This window comes from Ahaetulla prasina, chromosome 8 (assembly GCF_028640845.1).
Source record: "Ahaetulla prasina isolate Xishuangbanna chromosome 8, ASM2864084v1, whole genome shotgun sequence".
Classification (NCBI taxonomy): Eukaryota; Metazoa; Chordata; class Lepidosauria; order Squamata; family Colubridae; genus Ahaetulla; species Ahaetulla prasina.
In genome coordinates this window covers 26752692-26778541 of record NC_080546.1, presented here as the reverse complement: position 1 = coordinate 26778541, position 25850 = coordinate 26752692, and the positions used below count along the sequence as shown (strand labels likewise).

Here is a 25850-nt window from a genome sequence, read left to right as displayed (position 1 = left end):
ACAATTACTTGAGATATGGTCACAAAGATCATTTCTTTCTGTATTGCAGGGTGCTTTTTTCTAAGGTGCTTCTGGCCCTCCACATCTTTCATGAAATAATAGGAAAAACTGATCAACCTACCTGATTAATTGGGGAGCAACTTTTTCCATAGTTAAAAAAGGAGGTCACTTGCTTAATCTGACCAATTAACCAATGGAATGCGGCAACCCTCACGATATTTATTTATTTATTTATTTATTTATTTAATCATATTTATATACCGCCCTATCTCCCGAAGGACTCAGGGCGGTTTACAGGCACTTAAAAAACATATAAACACATAAATACAATATAAAAACAATTAAAAAAACTTATTCTATAAGCCCATTATTAAAATATAAAAATAAAACCCAATTAAAACCCATAAATTTGAAATCTAGCTCAGTCCTGCACAATTAAATAGGTATGTTTTAAGCCCGCGGCGGAAGGTCCGAAGGTCCGAAAGCTGACGAAGTCCGGGGGGTAGTTCGTTCCAGAGGGTGGGAGCCCCCACAGAGAAGGCCCTTCCCCTGGGCGTCGCCAGACTACATTGCCTCGCTGACGGCACCCTGAGGAGACCCTCTCTATGAGAGCGCACGGGTCGGTGAGAGGTATTCGGTAGCAGTAGGCGGTCCTGTAAATAACCCGGCCCAATGCCATGGAGCGCTTTAAAGGTGGTCACCAAAACCTTGAAGCGCACCCGGAAGGCCACAGGTAGCCAGTGCAGTCTGCGCAGGATGGGTGTCATGCAGGAGCCATGAGGGGCTCCATCTATCACCCGCGCAGCCGCATTCTGGACTAACTGTAGCCTCCGGATGCCCTTCAAGGGGAGCCCCATGTAGAGAGCATTGCAGTAATCCAGGCGAGACGTCACGAGTGCGTGGGTGACCGTGCATAGGGCATCCCGGTCCAGGAAGGGGCGCAACTGGCGTACCAGGCGAACCTGGTAGAACGCTCTCCTGGAGACGGCCGTCAAATGATCTTCTAGAGACAGCCGTTCATCCAGGAGGACGCCTAAGTTGCGAACCCTCTCCATCGGGGCCACTGACTCGCCACCGATGGTCAGCCGCGGATTTAGCTGACTGTACCGGGATGCCGGCATCCACAGCCACTCTGTCTTGGCGGGATTGGGGTTGAGCCTGGTTTTCCCCATCCAGACCCGTCGGCCTCTAGACACCGGGACAGCACTTGATAGCCGTTGGGGTGGTCCGGTGTAGAAAAGTACAGCTGGGTGTCATCCGCATACAGCTGGTACTTCACACTGAAACCACTGATGATCTCACCCAGCGGCTTCATGTAGATGTTAAACAGTAGGCGAGAGGATCGACCCGTGGGGCACCCCACAAGTGAGGCGCCTCGGGGCCGACCTCTGCCCCCCTGTCAACACCGACTGCGACCGGTCGGAGAGATAGGAGGAGAACCACCGATAAACGGTGCCTCCCACTCCCAATCCCTCCAACCGGCGCAGCAGGATACCATGGTCGATGGTATCGAAAGCCGCTGAGAGGTCTAATAGGACCAGGGCAGAGGAACAACCCCTATCCCTGGCCCTCCAGAGATCATCCACCAACGCGACCAAAGCCGTCTCCATGCTGTAACCGGGCCGGAAACCGGACTGGAACGGGTCTAGATAGACAGTTTCATCCAGGTGTAAGGGAAACTGATATGCCACCATACTCTCTACAACCTTTGCCGCGAAGCGGAGGTTGGAGACCGGACGATAATTACCTAAAACAGCCGGGTCCAGGGAAGGCTTCTTAAGGAGGGGCCTCACCACCGCCTCTTTCAAGGCGGCCGGGAAGACGCCCTCCACCAAAGAAGCGATCGTAATCGCCTGGAGCCAGCCTCGTGTCACCTCCCGAGTGGCCAGCACCAGCCAGGAGGGGCACGGGTCCAGTAAACACGTGGTGGCATTCAGCCTACCCAACAACCTGTCCATGTCCTCGGGAGCCACAGGGTCAAACTCATCCCAAACAATATCGCCAAGACCACCCTCGAGCATCTCACCCGCGTCACCGCAATCTTGGTCCAGACCATCCCGAAGCTGAACGATTTTATCGTATAGATAACCGTTAAACTCCTCAGCACGTCCCTGCAGCGGGTCATCCCGCTCCCCTGGTGTAGGAGGAGCGAGTCACCCAAACAGGGCGGCTGGGCGGTTATCTGCCGATGCAATGAGGGAGGAGGCATAGCTACGCCTCGCTTCCCTCAATGCCACTAGGTAAGTCCTAGTATAGGACTTCACTAGTGTCCGATCAGCTTCCGAACGGCTAGACCTCCAGGAACTCTCTAGGCGTCTTCTCCGGCGCTTCATCCTCTCAGCTCCTCGGAGAACCTAGCAGCCGGTTGGGTCCTCCGCCAGGTCAGAGGCCGCAAAGCCACGACACGCTCTAAGGCCCCCGCCGCGGCCCGTTCCCAGGCCGCAACAAGTTCCTCAGCCGAGCCGTGAGCCAGACCCTCAGGAAATGGCCCAAGCTCCGTCCGGAACCCATCCGGGTCCATCAGGCGCCTGGGACGGAACCAACGTATCGGCTCCGTCTCCCTGTGGTGGTGAATGGCGGTCAGAAAGTCCAGGCGAAGAAGAGAGTGATCTGACCATGACAAAGGTTCAGTGACTATTTCCTTTAAGTCCAGATCTCTCAACCACTGACCAGAGAGAAAAATCAGGTCCAGAGTGCCACCCCCAATGTGAGTAGGGCCATCAACTACTTGGGTCAGGTCCAAGGCCGTCATGGAAGCCATGAACTCCCGAGCTGCCGTCGATGACGATAATAGCTCTGGCCATTTCCAGTGTGTTTTTATGGATAGCCAAAGGGTAACAAACAATTTTATCTCAATCAAATCTTTTCTTGAAATGCAAAAACAAAACTCAGCAGCATTCAGTCTGGGGTGACATGACATGCAGCCAACTATCTCTTGCTATGTTATTTTGGGAATACGTAATGTTTGCGTAAGGGTACCCTGTGGAATATATAGAGCTGTTAAAAGGGAAAGGCAGGAATGAGCCTCTCCAAGAGGTCTTGGAGAAGAGTTTACACAGCCCAAAGACTGAGCTGAGGTGTGAAAAAGAAACCCAAAATAACCTGCCTTGATTTTGTTTCATAAAAGACAGAAAACTTTAGGCATTCTTTCAAGATTGTTGTAAGTTTTTTGAAGTAGGCCAAGTCAGGAAAAAAGGCACCATAGGGATTGAAGAATGCTACTTTATTGTTGCAGGATATAATAACAGAATTTTGAATCTACCTGGCGTTGCTACCTAGGTCAGACACAAAGAAGCTTAATAGCCTCTATGAACTGAAACTTAATCAAGGTTCCAAACTGCAGGCAGAAATTTCAGATGTTAAGCAAACAAGTTCTCCCAGCTGAGAATATAGGTTAGCAAGATCGGCAAGCCCAGCCCTTCTTTTCCACATGGTTTTGATTTTGTACAGAATGACCAAAAATGTGTATTATAGAATTGATTCAAGAGAATACAGTTCAGCAATGCCTTTGCATAAAGTAAACTTTGTTATTATGCATAAAATTTTATAGGGAGATGTTATAAAGGACAGTTCAATGTTCACTTTCAAGCAGTTAGCCATTCTTCTTCATCTGAGTGTAAAACGGAATCTCCACCTTGCTGATATCAGAAATAAAAGTTTGAGTTTGGTATGTTTGTACATCCTCAAAGCCAGGTGTATTTGCAACTACTTGACTTACCTTCTGCATCCATGCCAATACTCCTCTTTTCTACATATAAGTTATTTTGTGTTAGTTTAGGGCAGGGGCGTCAAACTCGATTTCATTGAGAGGCGCATCAGGGTTGTGCTTGACCTTGGTGGGGGGCCCTGGGTGGGTGTAGCCAGGGTGGGGACGGCCAGCTGAATGTCACTCATGTCAGGGGTGCCTGTGTTGGCCTGAGCACTCTGCCAGTGAAAATGGAGCTCCATTTTCGCTGGCAGAGGGTTGCAGGAGGTCATTACAGTTGAAAACAGAGCTCGGGAGGGTCACACGCAGGTCCCCCAAACTCCATTTTCTCTGGAAGAGACACTGTGGGCCAGTCATTCATTGTTTCCAGGGCAACCCTGCGGGCCAGATCTAAGCATCCAATGAGCAAAATCCGTGGTTTACGGTAATCAGAATAGTAAGCAATTGCCCTTTTCTCAAAATGTAGCTCTGCAGGGCTTTATGCAAGGAGAAAGTGTTGTGAGCACACAATAATCCCAGCATCTGCAATACAAATGAGCGGCTAGGCCTTAGTGAAAACATAACGAAAAAAGGAGAATGCAGTGGTTCTGATCTGGAATATTGCAGCTGCAATACCACTTCCAGAACTCTTTTATTGTTCTAAAAGGACAATGGTGGCTGGGAGCAGAATTGTTTCATTGTGCCAGCTTCATTCAAAACAATTTTTTTCTAGAGATTAGCAATTCGCATGGAAGTCTCTGACTAGAATACTTAACCAGGTGGGCAGGTAGTATTGAGTCTGTATGGATGCCATCTTTCATTCTACTTTATGTTGTTCAACTGGCTTAGGGCCTGGGTACTTACGGGACCGCCTGCTGTTACCACATGCCTCCCACCGACCCGTACGCTCTCACAGAGAGGGAGGGTGCCGTCCGCCAAGCAATGTCGGCCGGCGGCCCCCAGGGGAAGGTCCTTCTCTGTGGGGGCTCCCACACTCTGGAACGAACTTCCCCTGGGTTTACGCCAAATACCTGACCTTCGGACATTCCGTCGCGAACTGAAGACGCATCTTTTTATTTGCGCGGGGCTGTCTTGAATTTTATCTTTTATCAATTTTTAAACGGGGTTTTTAGTATGGAAATTTTTTAATGTTAGGCTAATTTAAATAAGTTTTTTAAATGGTATTTTATCTGTATATTGTATTGTTTTATCTTGCCTGTACACCGCCCTGAGTCCTTCGGGAGAAGGGCGGTATAAAAATCAAATAAATAAAATAAATAAAATAAATAAACTGATTGATGTTGTATTTTTTCTATATTAAGGCCTGTTACTATGGGACAAAATTTGTGTTTTGTAATGGAAATATTATGCTTAGATATATATTAATGTAGCTTCTTTCTGCATATTTCTTTTAGGGATAGGTTTAGGTTTATGTGTTGCAGAAGATACTAGTTTGTTTGATTTTGGCTTGCTGTCTTGTATGAGTCTGGCTACAATGATCGATGGTTTAGCATATTATATGAACTCAGTTCTGCTTAAAACCAATAAACCACAGTGTAAAGTGATACGTGAACTATGTCTTGATGCTGATTTCCGTCAAATAATTAACTTTGTGAGTTATATATTTGCAAAGTCAGAAAAAGTAATATTGGATTTCACATTGAACTTCAAGTAATTAGCCTATAAGGTTCTTGCAATGTTTTCTTATTCTCTCTCTCTCTTTTTTTAAAAAAATATACTTGTTGGGTGAGGTCAACTGAAGGGCTGGAGTTAACTGTCCTCACAACTGATCACTTTCATGATGAATGTCAGTCTGGATACAATCATTGATAAGAATAAAAAGAACCTTAAAATGGAAGCTGTTGTGTAGATAGATGGAGTCCTACAATTTGATGTTCATGCTGTTGTAAACTGTAATGTTTATATGTTGAGTTTCCCTTGAGAATGACATTGAATCTTCATTTGGTTCAGAATTTTGCTACAGTATTGTAATTTTGACAGGTTTAAATATGTGAAACATTCCAATTCTTCAAGATTAATACTACAGTTCCATCTTGAATATTTGCCAAAGTAGGAAGGGAAGGTATAATGAATGAATGATTAATAAGAGTTCTTTACTCATTTCTGAGCCTAATTCTGAATTTGCCTCTACAGTTCTAAATATATTGGGATCCAAATACTAAAAAAACATCATCCCCGAATAATACATTATTAAGATATTTAGCTGAATTCCATTTCTAACAACCCTCCAACTGATAACATATATAAGCTTATTCAAAAGAGAAGGTTTTTTCTTTCTGAGTGTATCCTCATTTTGAACAACTCCCTTTTCTATGTCTTTGTACAATAGCTAGAGTTGGTCGAATGGGGTTAGTGACAAATAATGTAATAAACTGACTAAAATCTAAAGGGCCGTGGTGGCTCAAGGCTGTAAGAAGCCTGTTATTAAAACCAGCTGCCTGCAATTACTGCAGGTTCTAGTCCCACCAGGTCCAAGGTTGACTCAGCCTTCCATCCTTTATAAGGTAGGTAAAATGAGGACCCAGATTGTTGGGGGGGGCAATAAGTTGACTTTGTAAATATACAAATAGAATGAGACTATTGCCTTACACACTGTAAGCCGTCCTGAGTCTTCAGAGAAGGGCGGGATATAAATGTAAACAACAAAAAAAATATCTGTTGGGATGAGCACCTGCCCACAGATTCATTCATGAACTGAGTATATCCTATGACTCTCTATGGACCCACTATGATTACCGTACGTGTATTTGAAACTCCTATTTTATTGCATGTCTATTAGATGGCAAAACCTCCATATCATAGATCCATGATGGCGAACCTATGGCACACGTGCCACAAGTGGCACACAGAGCCATCTTTGCGGGCATGCAAGCCATTGCCTTAGGTTAGCTCCACTGTGCATGGGCATGTGCCTCCTGCCAGCCAGCTGATTTTTGGGTCTCTGCCGTGCATGCAGGAACGTGTGCACATGCACGGGGGGGGCAGGGGGTCACAAGCGGGGCAGGGGTTGAGCGCGCATGCACAGGGGCGGGTAAGGTGGCGCACCCACCTGCAGCCAGATTTTGGTCCCAGGCAGCTTCAGGGAGGCCTGCTAGGCCCAAAACAGGGCATGGGGGGATGTCATGTACGCATGCTGTGACCCCTTGAGTCATCCTTTCAGAAATATTTCCTTATCAGATTCCTCAACATCTTCAACAATGGCAGAGGTTCTAGTGCATTGACTTCACTGGAAAAGCTGGGATACATTTAGAGATATATTTGCATTGAAAACAGCCCATATTTGTACAGCACAGTCCATCGTGTATGTTATTTGTATCGTTTATATTCTGTGTTTTGTATTATACCATAAACTCTTCAATAATTTTTATGTTATAAAACATTTTATAAAATATGCCAAATTTCACTTCTATGGGATTCATGACTCCAGGATTTTGAATCCAAAATGTCCTTTGGGTCTCAGTCCTTTTCTCTTTACTGTCAACATGAAGTGCTGTACGAGTTCTTATATTGACAAGTGTGAGGTATCATCAATAAATGGATGATACCCAGTTATGCATTTCTGTCCCTGGTGAGACAGGTGATGCAATGGAGATTCTGACTTGATGTCTGGCGTCTAGTAAGACCTGGATGGAGAACAAACTAGGACTGGATCATAGAAAGACAGACTGGCTATGGGTGCAGAAACCTTTGGATTCCAGAGGTATATATCATCTTTAATACTGGATAGAATGATGTTCCCCATGATAGAACTGGTTTCCAACTTGAGGGCTCTGCTGGACTTGCTGTCTCGAGCAGCAGAATTAAGACCATGGCCAGGAGAGACTTTGCACAATTACATCTCAGGTGCCAATTGCAACCACTCCTGAATCAGAAGCATTGGGCATAGTTATTCATGTCCCCATCACCCCCCGCCCCCCATGAATGGACTATTGCAATTTGCTTTACACAGAGTTTATACCTGAAGACCATATAGCTTAAACTGGTCCAGTTTGCAGTGTCACAGGCAGGGTGGCGATTGGAGATTGAATTGTGTAACACCTCTTATTTTGAGAACTCCACTGACTTCCAGTCAAATTCTAGGGTGCAATTCAAAGTGCTGGTTATCACATTTAAAATCCACATTACTCAGGGAATGGCTGTTTATACAATGCCTGCTTAGAAGTGAATATGCCTGTCCAATAAGGGGCTCTGTTGGACAAGCCATCCCATTAAAGATCTATGAAGGAATGTCATTGAGACTTCCATAAAAGTCTTCCCAGTTGTATGCTCCTCCTATGGTACAATTTGTCCTCACATATAAGAACCATTTTCTCCCTAATGAGTTTTGCAAAAAAATAAAAACTTGGCTCTAAGAGAGCAAATTTTTGGAAATGTTAAGTTTTTCTTAGAATCACTCCTGTTTAGTGCTACATTAATGTACATTTTTTTACTGTTCTTCTCTTGTTTTCTTGTCGTGTGTCACTCACAGCTGTCTGGAATATAGTGGCATAGAAATATCAATAGTAAATAAATTTTAAAACTGACAAAGCAAGAAAGGAACTCAAACTTTTAAAAAATATAAACTTAACGTTTTTAAAAATGATATTTTACAGAATATATCAGTTTTCATTATAGTTCACTTCTTTCCTCAAAGATATTTTTTTCCTTTCAAATAAATAAATGAATTATTTAATGAGTAACATACTTTTTATTCATCAAATGAATGAGCATGTTTCTCATGAAAAACCTGCACGTAAGTCCCTGTTCTCTTTTAGCTTATTTAAATTGGGTGTCGCTGAAAGTGGCAAAAAAGATAATTACTTGGCTGTCCTCCCAACCCAAAGACCCTATTACATTTAGTGAAACTGCGCAATATCTATTGAGTATTAGTTATTTTTTCACCCATGTTTCCTGCAAAAACATGACACTAAAATGATAAAAATGGTAATTCTGGATTTTTTTTTCTAGCTCTGAGGAAGAAGAAGCTTCTTGGATGAGAAGCAAAATGTCTTCAAAGAAAAACCAGAAAGTCCAGTTGCCTTTTTAAAAAGCACCTTTGGGATAACCATGACCTTGATGACTGGGAATCTCCACAAACATAGTGAGGTGAAAACAAATGTTAGTCTCCTAAAATCTGGAGATCTACCATCTCTTTTTTCTGAGAACAAGTCTTCTTTCTTGGCACAGACCTTCTTCAGCCGTTATGTTTTTATGGAATAGCTTATGGATTTCCTTTGATGACAGGTAAATCCAATGAGTTCAGAGGTGGGATCCTACTAGTTTAACAACTGGTTCACTAAGTGTGCGCGCGCAGTTTGGAGAAAACTCACCTTCCACATTGCTGCCAGCAAGGAAAATAGCTGAGGTGTGGCAATCCACCCTGCCGCGCCAATCACCTGGGCTTTGGAAACGGAAATATAGTTGAGTATAACACAGGGGCGGGAGGGCCTACTTCAAAATTGGAGCGAACAGGTTTGCTCACAGCTTAAAGTCAGACCTAATGGTTCTCCTGAACCGGTAGAATCCCACCACTGAATGAGCTGCTTCCAATGAGAGACTTTCTAACTTCAGATTGTTGTGCCTCGTCCTCCCTCCTCTCCTCAGCCAGGCCCCTCCCTCCTCCTCCCGGGCCTGCTATCAGATTCAGAGTCTGATAATGAAGAGGAATGGCCTGGCATGCCTCCAGCCCACAGCCCTGGCCCCATGCCTGGAGGAATGAACAAACAAACCTCACTCACACGCAGCCATCAGAGGAAGTCAGCCACGGATTGGAATTACCCGGGCCTAGTCCTTCTGACCCCTCCCTTTCTCAAACAGCAGAATACAATGTAAAGTGGGAGGATCCTCGCTTCCAGAGATCTGAGAGGCGACATCAGCAGAAGGAAGGGAGGGGCAGGCCTGGATAAGTGCTAAGTCATGGAGCCACACCCCATAGCCTATATAAAGGATCTGCTTTTTGGCATTCCTTGAGTCAAGCAAAGTCTCATCTGGTTTGCTGAAGTCACACCTTGGATTCCTGCCTGCCCTGAGAACTCTGACAGGAATTTGGCAAAGCTGCAGAGGCTTTGTGGCCACACTTGATACAGACTTCCCAGACCCGGTTATCGGAGGGAGAGGGAGACACGACACAGATAAAGTTTTTAGGAACTATATGCTTTTTGCTCCCATGCCGTTCTACTTTCTTGTCTCCAGCCACTTTCTCTTCTTGGCATTCTGTACATTATTCCTTGCTGTATCTACTGGTATTTCAATCTCTAAATCCTATAAAGCCACCAGTTCTAGATAACTCTAGTATTTGCATGAAGTTGACAAGATGTAGAATCGGTTTTTATATTCTGTTCCATTTTTGTTACCTTCAAAGAGGGAGTGTGTTGTTTTGGTTGTAGTTCCGGTTCTAATTTGTGCTTCCCAACAAGTTTCAAAGTTGAATCTGGCGGTATGAAGAAACGTACTAACAAATATTTGCAAAGGAAAGTTGTTAATGAATGTCTCTTCTTGTAATGCTTGCTCTTCAGAGAATGATTCTAGACCTGTCAAATTTTCCAGCAACTTTAACAACAGCAATCAATCATTGTGATCAGAAAAGAGCTCAGATTATTGCCAGGTCCAACTTCTTTGAGCTCAGTGAATTTACTGAGGAGAATGCTGGTGGAAGAAGGGGCTGCTAATAGTGAATTTTTCAGTGTTTGTGCATTTCTTGTTGTTGTTGTTGTTTTTAGTGGGGGTGCAGCTAAAGTGTTAATAAGCTGCTTGTCCTCCTCAATGCTCTGATGGTGCTTTAAATGTCCTTTACTAAACGCTTGTTGTACTGATGACAAAATATATTTTGAATCAATGCACAATTAATATTACTTTTTGCAAAGAATACTTCATTTCCACATTATTTTTGCTATTTTCCTACATTCAAAACTATTTTTTTCCAAACAGATCAGGATGGTGTGAATTTCTTTCCTTCTTCCCAGCACAAGTTCAGCTAGTGTAGTTTATTGCCTAATAGGGATTTAAACCTGGCTATCCTCAAGCATTATATATGTGTTTAAATGGGTATTTTTTTAATCTTTAACTTTTACCCGAATAGAAAACTGATCTATACATGTCTGCTGACAAGTGAGCAATCTGAATTGTGCAGTTTCATAAAGAGTGACCACCAGGCCAATCTTGCACATATTTATACAAATGTCTCATTGTTTAAGGGGGTTTACTCCCAGAAAATGTGCAAATGATTACAGTACAGGCTAAATTACATAATTAGCCATGGGAATAGGTAGGGGGGGATGGAGAACACATTTGGTCCCCAGCATTTCTATCTTTGTACTAAAACTCTGCTGTCTATCTGTCTGTAGGCATCAATTAACCAAAATGATGCATCATAGGGTAACAATATTTGAATCGAGGTACCTAAAATGTGATAACTAATTTTTTATTAGTTTATAATACAGCATACAAAGAAAATACAAAAGTAAATAGTGGGGAAAGTAGGGAAGGGAAAAGCGAAAGGAAAAGTGAGGGAAAGAAAAGGGGAAAAAAGAAAAAAGGCACTGACTTCTGACTCCCTTTGGTGCAATAGAATAAGGCATTAACATCAAACCTCAACTTTTTACTTTTACATAATTGTATTTACTAGCCATTTCTATGACAACCAATCTATCTAATCGGTGAAACCCAAAATCAAAGTTTCATTTTTCTCCTATCTTAAGCACAAAGTCCAGAAGCAGTTTCCAACTACAAATAAAAATATTTGTATTTTTTTCCTTGATCGAAACAGTCAATTTAGCTATCTCTGCTAACTCTATCAGTTTTTGCAGCCATTCATCCATTGTGGGGATTGAGGTGACCTTCCATTTCTGTGCATAAAGTAGTCTTGCTGCCGTCAACATATATAACATCAGAGTTACAAATTTTTTTCCTGGTCTTTTTCCATTAAACCTAAAAGAAAAGTGCCTGCTTTTCTCTTTATATTCACTTTAAGAATTTTCTGTATTAAAATATGAACCCTACTCCAATATTTCTTTGCTTTATCACACATCCACCATAAATAATAAAAAAGTCCCTTCTTTACATTTCCAACCTACCTGCCTACCTAGGTACCTTCCTCCCTCCCTCTCTCCGACACTGACTAGGTGCCTCAGTGGCTATGACACTGAGCTTGTCGATCAGAAAGGTCAGCAATTCAGCGGTTCAAATCCATAGTACAGGTCTCCTGAACAAGGGGTTGAACTAGATCAGGTCTCCAACCTTGGCAACTTTAAGACTTGGGGACTTCAACTCCCAGATTCTGGGAGTTGAAGTCCCCAAGTCTTAAAGTTGCCAAGGTTGGAGATCCCTAGACTAGATGACCTCCAAGACAGGGGTGCTATTCAGCAGGTTCTGGATAACCGGTAGTGGAAATTTTGAGTAGTTTGGAAGACCGGCAAATACCACCTCTGGCTGGCCCCAGAATGGGGTGGGAATAGAGATTTTGCAGTATCCTTCCCCTGCCACACCCACCAAGCCATGCCACGCCCAAGCCATGCCCACAGAACCGATAGTAAAAAAAATTGAATTCCACCATTGCTCCAAGGTCCCTTCCAACTCTGTTACTGACTTTGCTTAGCGCCCTAAGTGTTGCCTCTTATAAGGCTGAACTTTGATGGCATAACATGGGCTTTCAGGATTGTTTCTCAGGCACCTCCTGCCTTTATTCCTACCCTTATTTTTTTTTTCGGAAGAGAACACCACAGATGAAAATCACAATTTTGGTAGTATAATTTCAGGAGGCTGGAGGGCTGCCAACAGGATGATGATGGTCTGCTGACTCCTGATTAAAAGCAAACAAAGCCCAGGCTAGCTAGAATTGCAGGAAAATGGGCTATAACTTGTACGGATAAATTAATTACTCAAAATTTTAGGGCAAAAGTGAAGTGCCAGGGAAGAAATGACGAATTGAAGATGGCTCTGCTAAAAGCAAAGCCGACAACCATAGCAGAATGAAGAGTTGGTTCTTCCTAATTCCCCTCCAGATAAAGAGAGAGAACTTGAGATCTCCTGTAAGTGATTCGGACAGTTGCTTCTTGCAAGGAGACGGCAAGATTATGGTTTCCAGCGGGTTTAGAACACTGGGAGACAAGGGCAAGCCGTTTTCGCTCAAATAGCAGTCAGCACATTAGACATACCAATGATATTTTGAACAATGAACCGAAAAGTTAATTTTAAAAGCATCTGTCATTGTAGATAGACTGCGTTCAAAAAATATTAAGGAAAAGAACAAGATATATCAGACAATCTTGAGTCCAGGGGTGAAATCCAGCAGGTTCTGACAGGTTCTGGAAAACCGGTAGTGGAAATTTTGGGTAGTTTGGAGAACTGGCAAATACCACCTCTGGCTGGCCCCAGAGTGGGGAGGGAATGGGGATTTTGCAGTATCCTTCCCCTGCCACGCCCACCATGCCACGTCCACCACGCCACGCCCACCAAGCCACATCCACAGAACTGGTAGTAAAAAAAATTGAATTTCACCACTGCCTGAGACTGATCTGAAAAGTGGGTTTAAAAATTACAGGATACAATACAGATATGGAAAAAAATGTTACACTGCATATAAAAATGAAACTAGCAGATGTCTTAATAATTAAAAAGGATATATAAATAACAAACAAAAAAAGGATAACTTTTCTATAGTGGATTTACAAAACAGATCTATACAAGCTTTGAAGAATTTTGTGAAAAGGCACAAAGAAAAAGTGAAAACAAATCAAATTGACATTATTTATTTATAAATTGACATTATGAATAGGTGTATTCATATAACACCGCTCCTGCGCAGACTGCACTGGCTGCCTGTGGCCTTTCGAGTGCACTTTAAGGTGCTGGTTACGACCTTTAAAGCGCTCCATGGCTTAGGGCCTGGGTACTTACGGGACCGCCTGCTGTTACCACATGCCTCCCACCGACCCGTACGCTCTCACAGAGAGGGACTTCTCAGGGTGCCGTCCGCCAAGCAATGTCGGCTGGCGGCCCCCAGGGGAAGGTCCTTCTCTGTGGGGGCTCCCACACTCTGGAACGAACTTCCCCCGGGTTTACGCCAAATACCTGACCTTCGGACATTCCGTCGCGAACTGAAGACACATCTTTTTATTCGCGCGGGGCTGTCTTAAATTGAATTTTATCAAATTTTTAAAATTTTTATTAACTAATTTTAAATGGGGTTTTTAGCTCACTGTATATTTTAATTTTCAGGCCAATTTTAAAATAAGTTTTTTAATTGCATTTTAAATTATATATTGCACTGTTTGTTTTATTTTTGCCTGTACACCGCCCTGAGTCCTTCGGGAGAAGGGCGGTATAGAAATCAAATAAATAAATAAATAAATAAATAAACAAATCAAATTGACATTATTTGAAGGATGTAAGTTGAAGGACATTAAAGATCAAGATTGTTAAAAGGAAGGAATATAAAATTTATTTATTTGATCAAGGTTAAAATAGATATGTTGTTATATCTGGTGACTCTTAATGGACTTTGCCAATTTTTTTTTTGCATTTTTTTTAATTTACATTTATATCCCGCCCTTCTCCGAAGACTCAGGGCGGCTTACAGTGTATAAGGCAATAGTCTCATTCTATTTTATATTTACAAAGTCAACTTATTGCCCCCCCAACAATCTGGGTCCTCATTTTACCTACCTTATAAAGGATGGAAGGCTGAGTCAACCTTGGGCCGGGCTTGAACCTGCAGTAATTGCAGGCTACTGTGTTCTAATAACAGGCTTCTTACCAGCCTGAGCTATTACGGCCCTTATATCCCGCCCTTTTCCGAAGACTCAGGGCGGCTTAAACTATGTCAAGCAATAGTCTTCATCCATTTGTATATTATATACAAAGTCAACTTATTGCCCCCAACAATCTGGGTCCTCATTTTACCTACCTTATAAAGGATGGAAGGCTGAGTCAACCTTGGGCCTGGTGGGACTTGAACCTGCAGTAATTGCAAGCAGCTGCTATTAATAACAGACTGCATTAGTCTGTTGAGCCACCAGAGGATCAGGATGAGGCTCTTTTTTTTTTGAAAGTTTTTTTTTATTTTTAAGACAAACATACATAAAAGCATCTTCAATACAAATACAACAGTCTGTTGGGTGATTACAAATCTTTTGTGCATTTTCACCATATTCCTAACTTATAATTTATCTAATTTCACATTTTACCAATCTAATATATATCCAAATGTTTGGTCCATTAGTCATTTATTTAACTATAAGTATTTCTTCCACTTCATACAAAAATTCTGAATTTTAACTTAACTTATATAGTATCATTCATTTCATCATCCTAAATCAAACCAATAATAATACATTATTTTTGTATATTTTGACAATTCTTAATAATAATAATAATAATAATAATAATAATAATAATAATAATAATAATAATAATAATAATAACAACAATAATAATATTTTAATTTGTATACCGCCCTTCTCCCGAAGGACTCAGGGCGGTGAACAGCCAAATAAAAACAATAATCAAATACACACAATACAGATAAAACATTAGCTAAAAAACTTATTTAAATTTGGCCCAAATTTAAAATACATTTAAAATCCTAAAAAAACTCATTAAAATTTAAAAACCCATAAAAAACATCTAAAAATTCTATGCCAGTCCTGCGCGGAAAAATAGGTAGGTCTTAAGCTCGCGGCGAAAGGTCCGAAGGTCAGGAAGTTGTCGAAGTCCAGGGGAAAGTTTGTTCCATAGGGTAGGAGCCCCCACAGAGAAGGCCCTTCCCCTGGGGGCCGCCAGCCGACACTGCCTGGCTGACGGCACCCTAAGGAGTCCCTCTCTGTGAGAGCGCACGGGTCGGTGGGAGCAAACAGTTGCAGTAGGCGGTCCCATAAGTAACCCGGTCCTAAGCCATGGAGCGCTTTAAAGGTGGTAACCAACACCTTGAAGTGCACCCGGAAGACCACAGCAGCCAGTGCAGCTTGCGCAGGATTGGTGTTATATGGGAGCTCCGAACAGCTCCCTCTATCACCCGCACAGCTGCATTCTGGACTAACTGGAGTCTCCGGGTGCTCCTCAAGGGGAGCCCCATGTAGAGAGCATTGCAGTAGTCCAGGCGAGAGGTAACAAGAGCATGAGTGACTGTGCATTATTTGTATTATAGAAACCTATATCAAACTTCATTACCATATTTTTTTATCTAACCATTGGTAAAATAAGTCCCATATCTTATGATATTGTTTATCTTCCTGTTCTCTAATTGCAAATGTCAATTTGCTCATTTCAGCACATTCCATTGTTTTCTTAATAACTTCATCTTGTGTTGGTATTTTCTCATTTTTCCAGTTCTTAGCAAACACAATTCTAGTCACTGTTACTACATTCACAGTCAAATATCTCAATTCTCTATTGTATGTTTCAGGCATAATCCCCAATAAAAAACCCTCTGGTTTAAAATCTATGTGCTTTTTTATCATTTTTTCCAACCACGTGTGGATTTTAGTCCAGTATCTTTTAGCTTCTACCCACATCCACCACATATGGTAATATGAGCCCGGTATCTTTGCTAATCAGGATGAGGCTCTAAGGATTTGTTTATAGATAAGAGAAGATATATGGGAAAAACATCATTTGTTGTATTTTATGAAATGAGAAGTTATTAAAATTGTTTATCTTTGTTGTGATGAAGGAGAAAGTCATTTCTTTACATATCTATTTTTACTATATTTTTCTTTTCCATACTATTTTTTTCAGCTTATATTCATTTTAATCTTTTTAATTGTAATGTTTAATAAAATTACTATTAAAATAATGTACAGAAGTAAAATGAGACATAGCATAGAGCATAAAAATGTTTTCCTCATTAAAGGTAAGATCTTAAAGATCAATCCGCCAGCTGAGATTGTGAGAAGCACAGGTTGAGACTCCAGTACGTAACTTATCTTCCCACTTTGCTGCCTGGCTTCTGTATTTTATAGTGAAAGAACAGACAACCTTTTGACTGTTTGTTGATTAACATCTCAAAAGGCAAATAAAATAGCTTGAGTATATTAAATACCTGAAGTCTGAGTAATCATGGTAGACTTTAAGAGTAATTGGTAAGGTCTGCAGAATTGCACTTCTCCTAATGAAACCTGGCCAAGAAAAATGCACGTGTCTGGGAAAGGAAGATAATGAGACAATGATAGAGAATGGGGTGAGAAATGACAAGCATGGGAAGGCAGGTTTAATGGGGGGGTTATGGGGAAGGGTTTAAGGACAAAGATGGAAGACTAGAGTTGAGGCTAGAACATGAACGAGAAAAGGAGACCTGAGGAAGAAAACAAGAAAGCAGAGAATTATATGAGAAACATGGGAAATTACATCTGTATAAGGCATGTTCATTTCAGGTCGGTTTCATCTTAAAATCTAGAAATTAAAGGAAAACTATTATGGGGAAAGAAAATATTAACTACCGTGTTTTCCCCAAAATAAGACCAGGGAATATATTTTTTGCTCCAAAAGACTCATTATGCATCTTTTAATTATATATTTTAATTAAATATATTAATTTTTGCTCCAAAAGACCCATTATGGCTTATTTTCTGGTTAGGTCTTATTTTAGGGGAAATACAGCACTAAAAGCCTCCGTCTGCTGACAATTTTATTATCAGCATCCTGAAAAATCATGCTAGGGCTTATTTTCCGGTTGGGTCTTATTTTCAGGGAAACCGGGTAGGTTATAGGTTCAGGATAAAAGGAGAGAATAAGAAATAGATGAACCCTAGAATCTTGAGCAGGATCAAGGTCTTACAAGAGAGGGGTAAGATTAAGAGCATAATTTTGGGTTAGCAAGTCAAGAGCAGTATTTTCGTGTAGTGAAGGAAACTGCCTTGAAGGCTAGGAATTAAAATAAGTGACAATGGAGGTCCATGGGAACCTGGGGAAAGAATCATTTTCCTCCCCCCACCCCAACTACAACCTACTGATTCCATGAGTGTTACTACTAAGTGTATAGATATGGCTAATGGTCTGTAACAATCGTTTGGGTTATTATCACATGATACTTTGCACATTTAAGTGAAATTAGAATGACACCAGACAACCTGCGATTTATCTTTTCAGAGATATTTCCTTATCTAAACAGAGACACAGAAAGACCAGGAGCAAGCAAAAAAATCAGTAATCACAGGAGTGACTTCCAATTTCCTGCTGGCTTCCACATTGCCTTTGTCAGAAATCATGATAACTGCAGCTGATTTCAGCAGTGTTGCAGTGCTCACCTGTTTGCAAAAACAACTGGTGTGAAATTGCTGCCAGTTATATAGGTGCAGGGGCCATAAACAGGTGGAGGTGCCACACAACCTACAGGTTTCGGTGAAGTGTATGGAAGATGGTCCTGAAACAGCCACAATTTCCCCAAATTTCATTCCCATGGGAGTCTTGGGTCCATGTAATTTGTAAATTAGTCTATTTGAGTTACCTTGCTTCAATAATGTATGCCCTATTACCTTCACATTTTCATCCAACTGAAGGTTACAGACACAATTTTTTAATAGTAAAAAGATTATTCTATGCAATTCTGAAATCAGCTTGTTTTTGTCTTTCCTATTAATTTTTTAAAACAGAAATAACTGACTAGTATATCTTTTTAATTTAATTTGCATTTAAGCCCAGGAAAAGCCTCGTAGGTATTCAATCTGACTGCTGATGATTTCCTAATACATAAAGTTTGCCATTGCCTTCTGGACTCCTATTTTTCAGTTCCCTTCCTAGCCTATTCTTTTTTTCCCCACTGGAATTCTCCATCCATATACTAAGTAGGTCTGACTGCTTAGGGGTTAGTCATCAGTCAAGGTCATCTAAATGTTGCCAGGTGGCTTTCAAAAAGGGGCATAAAGTAAAACCCAAACATTAATCTCTGTAGTTATCATATTCCTAATCCTTCTCAAAATTAAAGAACTTTTGGTTCAGTAAAACCATGAAAACAGCCAACCTCATTTGAAGAGACTAACGCGCACCTTTGAACTACCAACCTAAGCGCGGGGCTGTTTATTGGCTAATAAACTTGGCTACTTTTGCCTTAGCTAAGGGTCACTATCACCTTCACAACTTTCACTTCCCAACAATTCGCCACGAGACGACTTTGCATTTCAGGCTGGCGGAACCGTTTAGCCTTTGTATTTCAACGGCAAGATGAACGACAGCAAACAAACAAAAAACAACTCCTTTAGCGTTTAAGGTAGCACTTTGCCTTTTTGCCTTCTCTCAGGGTGCGATGCACCGCGGGAGAATCGGGAGTCTCAAAATACGCCTTTGGCACAAAGCGCCCGCGAAAGAAAATCTCCTTTTCCTGCTAGCTCCCAGCTCCTTTCCTTTTTCCACGCCTGGAATTCAGGGATTGTCGAGAGCTTTTCGGAAGAAGGCGCGGGAGGAGAGAAGACTCCGCGCTCCGACCTCTCCTGGTCTACTGAAGAGGCACCACTTCTCCTTCCCGGAGGCCCCCAGCAAATAGTTGCGCGGGGAGCGAGAGGGCGGGGAGCGAGGCGAAGAGGGCGCTCGCAGAAAGCATCCTTCGCGGAGCCACAAGGACCTCCCCGCTCCCTGGGGTCGGGGGGGGGGGTTCTCGCCTCTCCCCCACCTAAGTCTTCCCTCGGCAGCCACCCAGCCGCCGCCAACAGCACAGCCTTTCTCCTCCTCCTCTCCTCCCCTCCCCTCCCCTCCCCGGCTTCCCTTGCGCTCTCTGCACGCACGCACGGAGGGAAGTGAATGGGGAATCAAGAGGCTGGAGTGCGCGGCAAGTGGCTGCTCCTTACAAATGAGCCTCCAGGCAGCTTTATCTCCCCACCCTCTCCCGGCCGAAAGAGGAGGGGCAGCGAAATGTGGCCGCTCGCTGCGTCGGAGGAGGAGGAGGAGAAGAAGAGGGAAAGAGAGGCGGGGAGGGGATTTGTGGGGGGAAAAGAGGAGCAGTGGCCCGTGCGCGGCTCTTGTTCCCGGTGTGATTTGCAGCCAATCATCAGTAGGTGTCCACATCCCCGCATCCTCCTCACCTCCTCGGCGCTGCGGAGCCTTCTCACTCCTCGCCCCCCCTTCCCCTCCGCCCCCTCGCTTCCTTCCCCTCCTCCTGCAACCACACACACGCAGGCACGCACAAACAGCGAGGGGGAGAGCGAGTCCCCCGGCTGCCACCCTCCCTCCATCGCACACAGCGACAGGAGAGACGGACGGAGCGCAGCGCGCAGGGAGAGACCACCGAGCACCGCCGCCGCCGCCAAGCGCTCTCACACATTCATGCGCGCACACACACTCACACACTCACACACACATTCAGTGCCTGCTCTTCCCTCTTCCCCCTCCCTTCCCTCCGCCTTTCTCTGCAACCAGAAAAAAGAGGCACTTACAGGTATTTGCTTAGTGGATCGGAGTCTTTATTTCTTTCCCACCAAGCCTCCCCCACCCCCAACCCGCATCACCGCCCTGTACAGTTTGTTTACAAGTATCAAAGTTGTAATTGAGGAGCGGCCAAAGAAAGACACCTCGGGATATTTTTCTTTTCTGTTTTTTTTTTACCCTCTCCTTTGTGTTAGGGAGTGATGTGCAACTAAATAAAGACAAACAGGCGGGTTAAACGTCTGCAAATCCAAGCCCCCAGTCCCCCCCAAAATACAGAGACTGGTAAGTGATTGTTTTTGGTTCTTTCTTTCTTCCTTCCTTTCTCTCTTCTCCCTTCCCCCCTTCATGCGCGCTCTTTCGCTCCCTCTCTTTTTCCGCCTCTTGGACCGCTGGGATTGTTAAAGTAGATGAATGCTAAGCTTCAGCAATAAAAGGCGCTGCTCTATTAATTTATTAATTAATCTGCACCAGCCCCTCCTCCTGAATGTTAAATATGACCTTTGATCTCTCTGTCTGTAGCAGAACAGAAATGCAGTATTGAACATGAACAGTCACATTGATTTAAACTGAGAAAATCGTGGATTCTGAGCTGCTTTTAATTTTCTTTTTAATCTGGCTATAGTTTTAATATTGAAAAAAAGATCAATAGCTGCGCTTTAGACTTATCTGCGCTCCAGAGATAACATCGATTAAACAATAATGACATGGTTGGTGGCACCATTATATTTTCTCCGTTTCTGGTAGCCATAAACCTAAGGAGATTTGGCGGCGTTGGGGGGAGGTGGGCTGCTGGGGGGGAGAGAAGAGGTTGGAATTGTAGGAAAGAGGTTTGTGAAAGCAAAGCCACTTTAAGGCTGTGAAAAATAGGGCATGGACGTGCAGTCTCCATAGCCTTGCCCCCCACCCTTTACTTTCAACATTAGAACCTTTTATCAATCCAGCACTTTACCTACCCTTAACCAACAAAGAGACTTCTATTAAATAGTTGCTACAGTTTCCTTTAAAACAGTGTTGTTTTTTTTTAAAAAAAGTATTCTATTATGCATGGTGACCTGCAATCGTGTTTGTGTGTGGGAATAGTAGGATTTGCCACCAAATCCCTCCAGGGAGCAATGTTTTTTTTTCCCCCCTTTTCTTTTTCCTGCTGTGAAAATGCAAAGGTGGCTGTGTTCTCATTAAAGGCTTTTAGCATTCAAGGGTGCAGACTGACCTCCTAGTCTAACAAGACTGAGGTGTGTTTTCTTACCTTTGCTTTCCTTTCCTCTTGATTAGTTTCCCCAACCAGGTTTTTTTAGTAAGGTTCAGCTAGATGTCTGTGTGCTTTTGTAGCTGGTAGGTTGGGCTAGAAATAGTTCGTTGGTCTAATTATGATAGTAATTAGTATAATTGATAAGTACTTTTCACCTGTAGGAATGGTGTGAAAACTGTTTTAGGCCCTCCAGACTGTCTCTGCATTTAATTTACAATACTGTAAAAATATCCTGGTTTTTTAATATACATACATATCTACAGTATATTAAAAAAAATCGGATATATATATATATATTCAACTGGGTTAATGCTTTCTTTTACTTTCTAAATATTACCACTCCACCTGATCTGCAAACTAAAATCCTCCCAAAAATTATTTTAAGTATGACTTGGGAGTGATGAACTCTATAATATTTTCCAGCCTACAGATTGTTGTATTACACTGAACAGGTAATGTTCAGCCTTCAAAAACCTTAAGAATAGCACTTCTAGTCTCTATGAGGTGGCATATGCATATTTTCAAATGAACATTAACCTGGGTGCCATGCTTGATTGATAAATTAACCCATAAATTATTCAAAAAACGGGTTTTTGGGTTCACACAACACACAATGCCATAAAAAACAAATGAAGGTTAAAGGTAACAAAACTTTGCTGACCCTGTTGAAGTGTGTCATAAACATACAAATTTATTCGTCATATACATCCACAGGTATGGACCTGTGCAGAGAACAGAGAGCCTGGTGTCTGCAGCCTTCCTGACTGGAGATTAAACCTGTTTAGGAACCGATCAGGGTTTAGTTGCAAGGCCTGAGGTTGGCCCCTGGGAAATTGTTTTCCTATCTATTCTTTCCCCCACATTCCCCCCCCCCTTTACTCTGGCGCTTAATTTCTGGCTAAGAAGGGTATCGCCTTCACCAAGAGCCCTGACGTCTTAACACCAATTCTGCTGAGACCCAGACCCAAAGGACAAAAGTGGCAGCTAACAAATCTCTGCAGGTTCCAATGTATCAAGATCTGTGCAACTATACCTCGCTGAGGAGGAGGGTAGGCTCCGAGGGGCGCAGGGGAGCCGTGCCATACTTTTTGTTATTTTTAACCCCTGGAGAATATTCGTTTCCCCTCTCCTGTACTCTTATTTGATAGTTTCCTCCGGCAATCGGGCTTGTTCCCACCTTCCCTAACGTTCAGATGCCCTCCGGTTAGAGGATTTGGAGCCTCTCGCCACCCATCATTTGCATGTGTTTAGCCCTCCAATTGCCCTCTTTCTCCCTTGGCATTTGTCGGCCCTTCCCCTCCCTCCCCTTCCCCTCCCCCGCTATTCTCAGCTATTAAAGCGGGCAAGAGAGGGTAGCCCGCCCGCGGGAGGAGGGGGAGAAGGAGGCGGCTGCGGTGGCCGGATCATGTCTTTATTGATTGTTATGCAAATGAGTTGCAATGACTGATGTACGCCTCTTCTCTGCGTGTCTTGTGGGTCTTTTTTTAACCGAACCAAAACAAAAGCACACAAACGCAGCGGGTTCCCCGCCCTCTCCCCAGCCTTCCTCCTCCTCCTCCTCCTCCCACCACCCTCCCCTCTGCCCTCCCCCCTTTTGGCGTAGACCTTTTCCGAAATGACTCTCTTTATTTCCAGTGGCGACGGTGCCCGGGCTTGAGAATGCCAAGGAAGAGCCGGCTGCCTGAGACTTCGCCGTCTGGAGAGATGCCCCCGCAAGAGGATTAGAGGATACCGCTTCCCCCCCTTCCCTTCCCCTCCCTTCGACCCCTCCGGCCACCCAGCCCCCGTCTCCGCCCCCGACGGCTCCAGTGGCCCTCCTCCCGGCCCTGCCCTTCCCTCCCTGGCCCTCCCGGACCCCCTTCCTCTCCTCTTCCTCCTCCTCCTCCTCCTTCCCTCCCACCCTGTTGCCCCAAGCCCACCCGCACCCCTTGGGCACCATGAACACCAACGTGTGCGTGGAGACGGGGCCCAACCCCGAGGCGCCGGGGCTGCCCAAGGAGAACCACCTGCCCGACGGCGCCCTCAACAGCCTTGTGGATTACAACTCGGAGATGGAGCGCTACCGCTCCTTCGCCACCTTCTACAAGACCAACGGCGGGGCCTTCCCTCAGGCGGCCAAGATCGCGCGCATCACCACCCCCATCTTCCCAACAGCCGCCCCCGCCGCCGCCGCCCGCATCGGCATGTCCCCCTGGAACTGCGCCCCGGCCACGGCGGCCGCCGCCACCGCCATGCTGTGGGGCAGCGGCGCAGGAGGCGGGGGCGCGGGCGTCGGCGGGCCTAACCCGGCGGCCGCGGCGGCGGGCGGCGTGGCCCGGAAAGCAGCTGCCGTCGCCGCCGCCGCCTCGTCGGTCGCAGCAGCGCCGCCGCCGGCTTCGTCGCCCGCCTCTTCTCTGCACGCCGCCGGCAGGAGCGGCGGCGGCGGCGGCGGGAGTTTGCACCATCGGAACGAGTCCCAGCGGCTCGGCAAGCCTGGCTGCGCGCCAGCCGAGCAGCCCTCGTTGCAAATGGCCAATAATAATTTCCTCTCCACCTTAGCCCCGGAACACTGCAGACCTTTGGCTGGGGACTGCATGAACAAGCTCAAATGCGGCGCTGCCGAAGCAGAGATAATGAATCTCCCCGAGCGCGTGGGGACTTTTTCCGCTATCCCGGCTTTAGGGGGCATCTCATTACCTCCCGGGGTCATCGTCATGACAGCCTTGCACTCCCCCGCAGCAGCCTCAGCAGCCGTCACAGACAGCGCGTTTCAAATTGCCAATCTGGCAGACTGCCCGCAGAGCCATTCCTCCGCCTCTTCGTCGTCCTCCTCCTTGGGAGCCGCCGGAGGAGGGGGAGGAGGCGGGGGTGGTGGTGGAGGAGGAGGAGGAGGGGGCGGCGGCGGCGGCGGCACGGGAGGAGGAGGAGGGGGCGGCGGCAACCCAGCCAAGAAGAAGAGGAAAAGGTGTGGGGTCTGCGTGCCCTGCAAGAGGCTCATCAACTGTGGAGTCTGCAGCAGTTGCAGGAACCGCAAAACGGGACACCAGATCTGCAAATTTAGGAAATGTGAAGAGCTAAAGAAAAAACCTGGCACTTCGCTAGAGGTCAGAGGAGATGATTTCTTTCTTCCCAGCCTCCCGCCGTCCCTCGTGAACCCCCTTCCCCCACCACTTCAGTGCTTCTTGTCTAGTTTCAAGATGCAGCATCCCTTTTCCGAAGCCTCCTTCAGGTTGTGAGGGGGGGGGAAGCCCTCCCTCCCCTCCACGCCCCCCACCCCACTTGGTTGCCTCTCCGTAGTACTGTGCACAAAACATAGCCACACGTCCTCAGCCGTGGGTGGTGGGTGGGATGGGGTTGGATTTGGACTGCTCTGGACCCGGTTTTGGAGGAAGGGGGGAGCGAGGAGGCCGGCCCTCTGCAATAAAAACCTGGCCGGGGCCTTGGGCCGTTTTTTTCGACAGGCAGGAATATCCGGAAAGTTTGTCTAAATGGGATTTGGAAAGGGGGAAAAAAAAATGCCACGAAATCGCTCAATTCCCGAGGGGATTTTTTTTCCACCCCTTTTTAATCATTACACGAAGATTTCTTCTACTCTTTTTTTTAAATACACATTCCCAAGTTGTATATTACAAGTTCAATTGATTGGAATCTATGGTCTATATTTTTATCTGTTATTTCAAGGTGTGTTGTTTGGTGACATGTAAACTATTTTTACTTAATGTGAAAGTAATGGTGAAGGGCATTTTTTTTTTAAAGAAAGTCCAAATGCTTTAGTAGTCATGAAACTTTTTGATTTTAAAATAATTTTGGCAGCATAGTGGATCCTTTCCTTCCTTATTTGCTGTGTAGATTTTGCTCTGTTTGAAAACTAGGGAGTTTACTTTTCTAACGCTGATTCCCCATCTTAAAATGGTCCTACATTTATCTAAAATGAAGAACTAGGTAATTTGGGGATTGCTTTTTGATAATTTATTATAAGAAAACAATTGGTGATGAAGTTAGCCAAGCATACCAAAAGTAATACTTTGGATCATGATACATCCTTACCAAAAATAGCCCTTTGTAGTATATTTTACAATCTGATAAAGAATATGAGTATTTGTGCTTGAAATGTATATGCATTTATTTTTTAAAAACTCAGAATTGACAATGTATCATAGACCAGAAAAGGTCTTCAAGTTTCGTAGACTTTAAAAAAGTAAAAGGGATATTCTGGATTTTCAGTTCATGTATTTAGTTTAGCAGTCAAAGGAAAAAAACCATGTAAAATGATTAATAGCATTATTTTTAGATGGAAGAAAAGAGAGGAAAAACTTGTAATGATTTAAACCTTGTGATTATTAAAACTATAGTATTACCAGGTAGATGAACCTATCAGATGAGTGTGTTTGATTTGAGAAATAAAGTTCTTTATGGAACTTTAAGATGTAAGTTGAAATTAGCAACTCAGAGTTGCAACAGTCATTAACAGGAGTTAACTTATACATGGATTTTTTTAAAAAAAATGTGTTAATGTTACTAATAAGTTTAACATTTCATTTAGAAAAAATAGGGAGGGAAAGGAAAGCACTTGAGTGATACTAATTT

General features: G+C 44.0%; 1 protein-coding gene across 1 annotated transcript in view; it reads left to right on the top strand.

Annotated features, from left to right (window-relative positions):
* The first annotated feature begins 23172 nt into the window (after nucleotides 1-23172).
* CXXC4 (CXXC finger protein 4) overlaps nucleotides 23173-25850 on the top strand; it is a 65626-nt gene continuing 62948 nt past the window's right edge. Inside the window, exon 1 of the mRNA XM_058193413.1 lies at nucleotides 23173-24367. Coding sequence (XP_058049396.1) covers nucleotides 23222-24367 — 1146 coding nt within the window. The 5' untranslated portion in view covers nucleotides 23173-23221. The remainder of the gene's footprint in view (nucleotides 24368-25850) is intronic.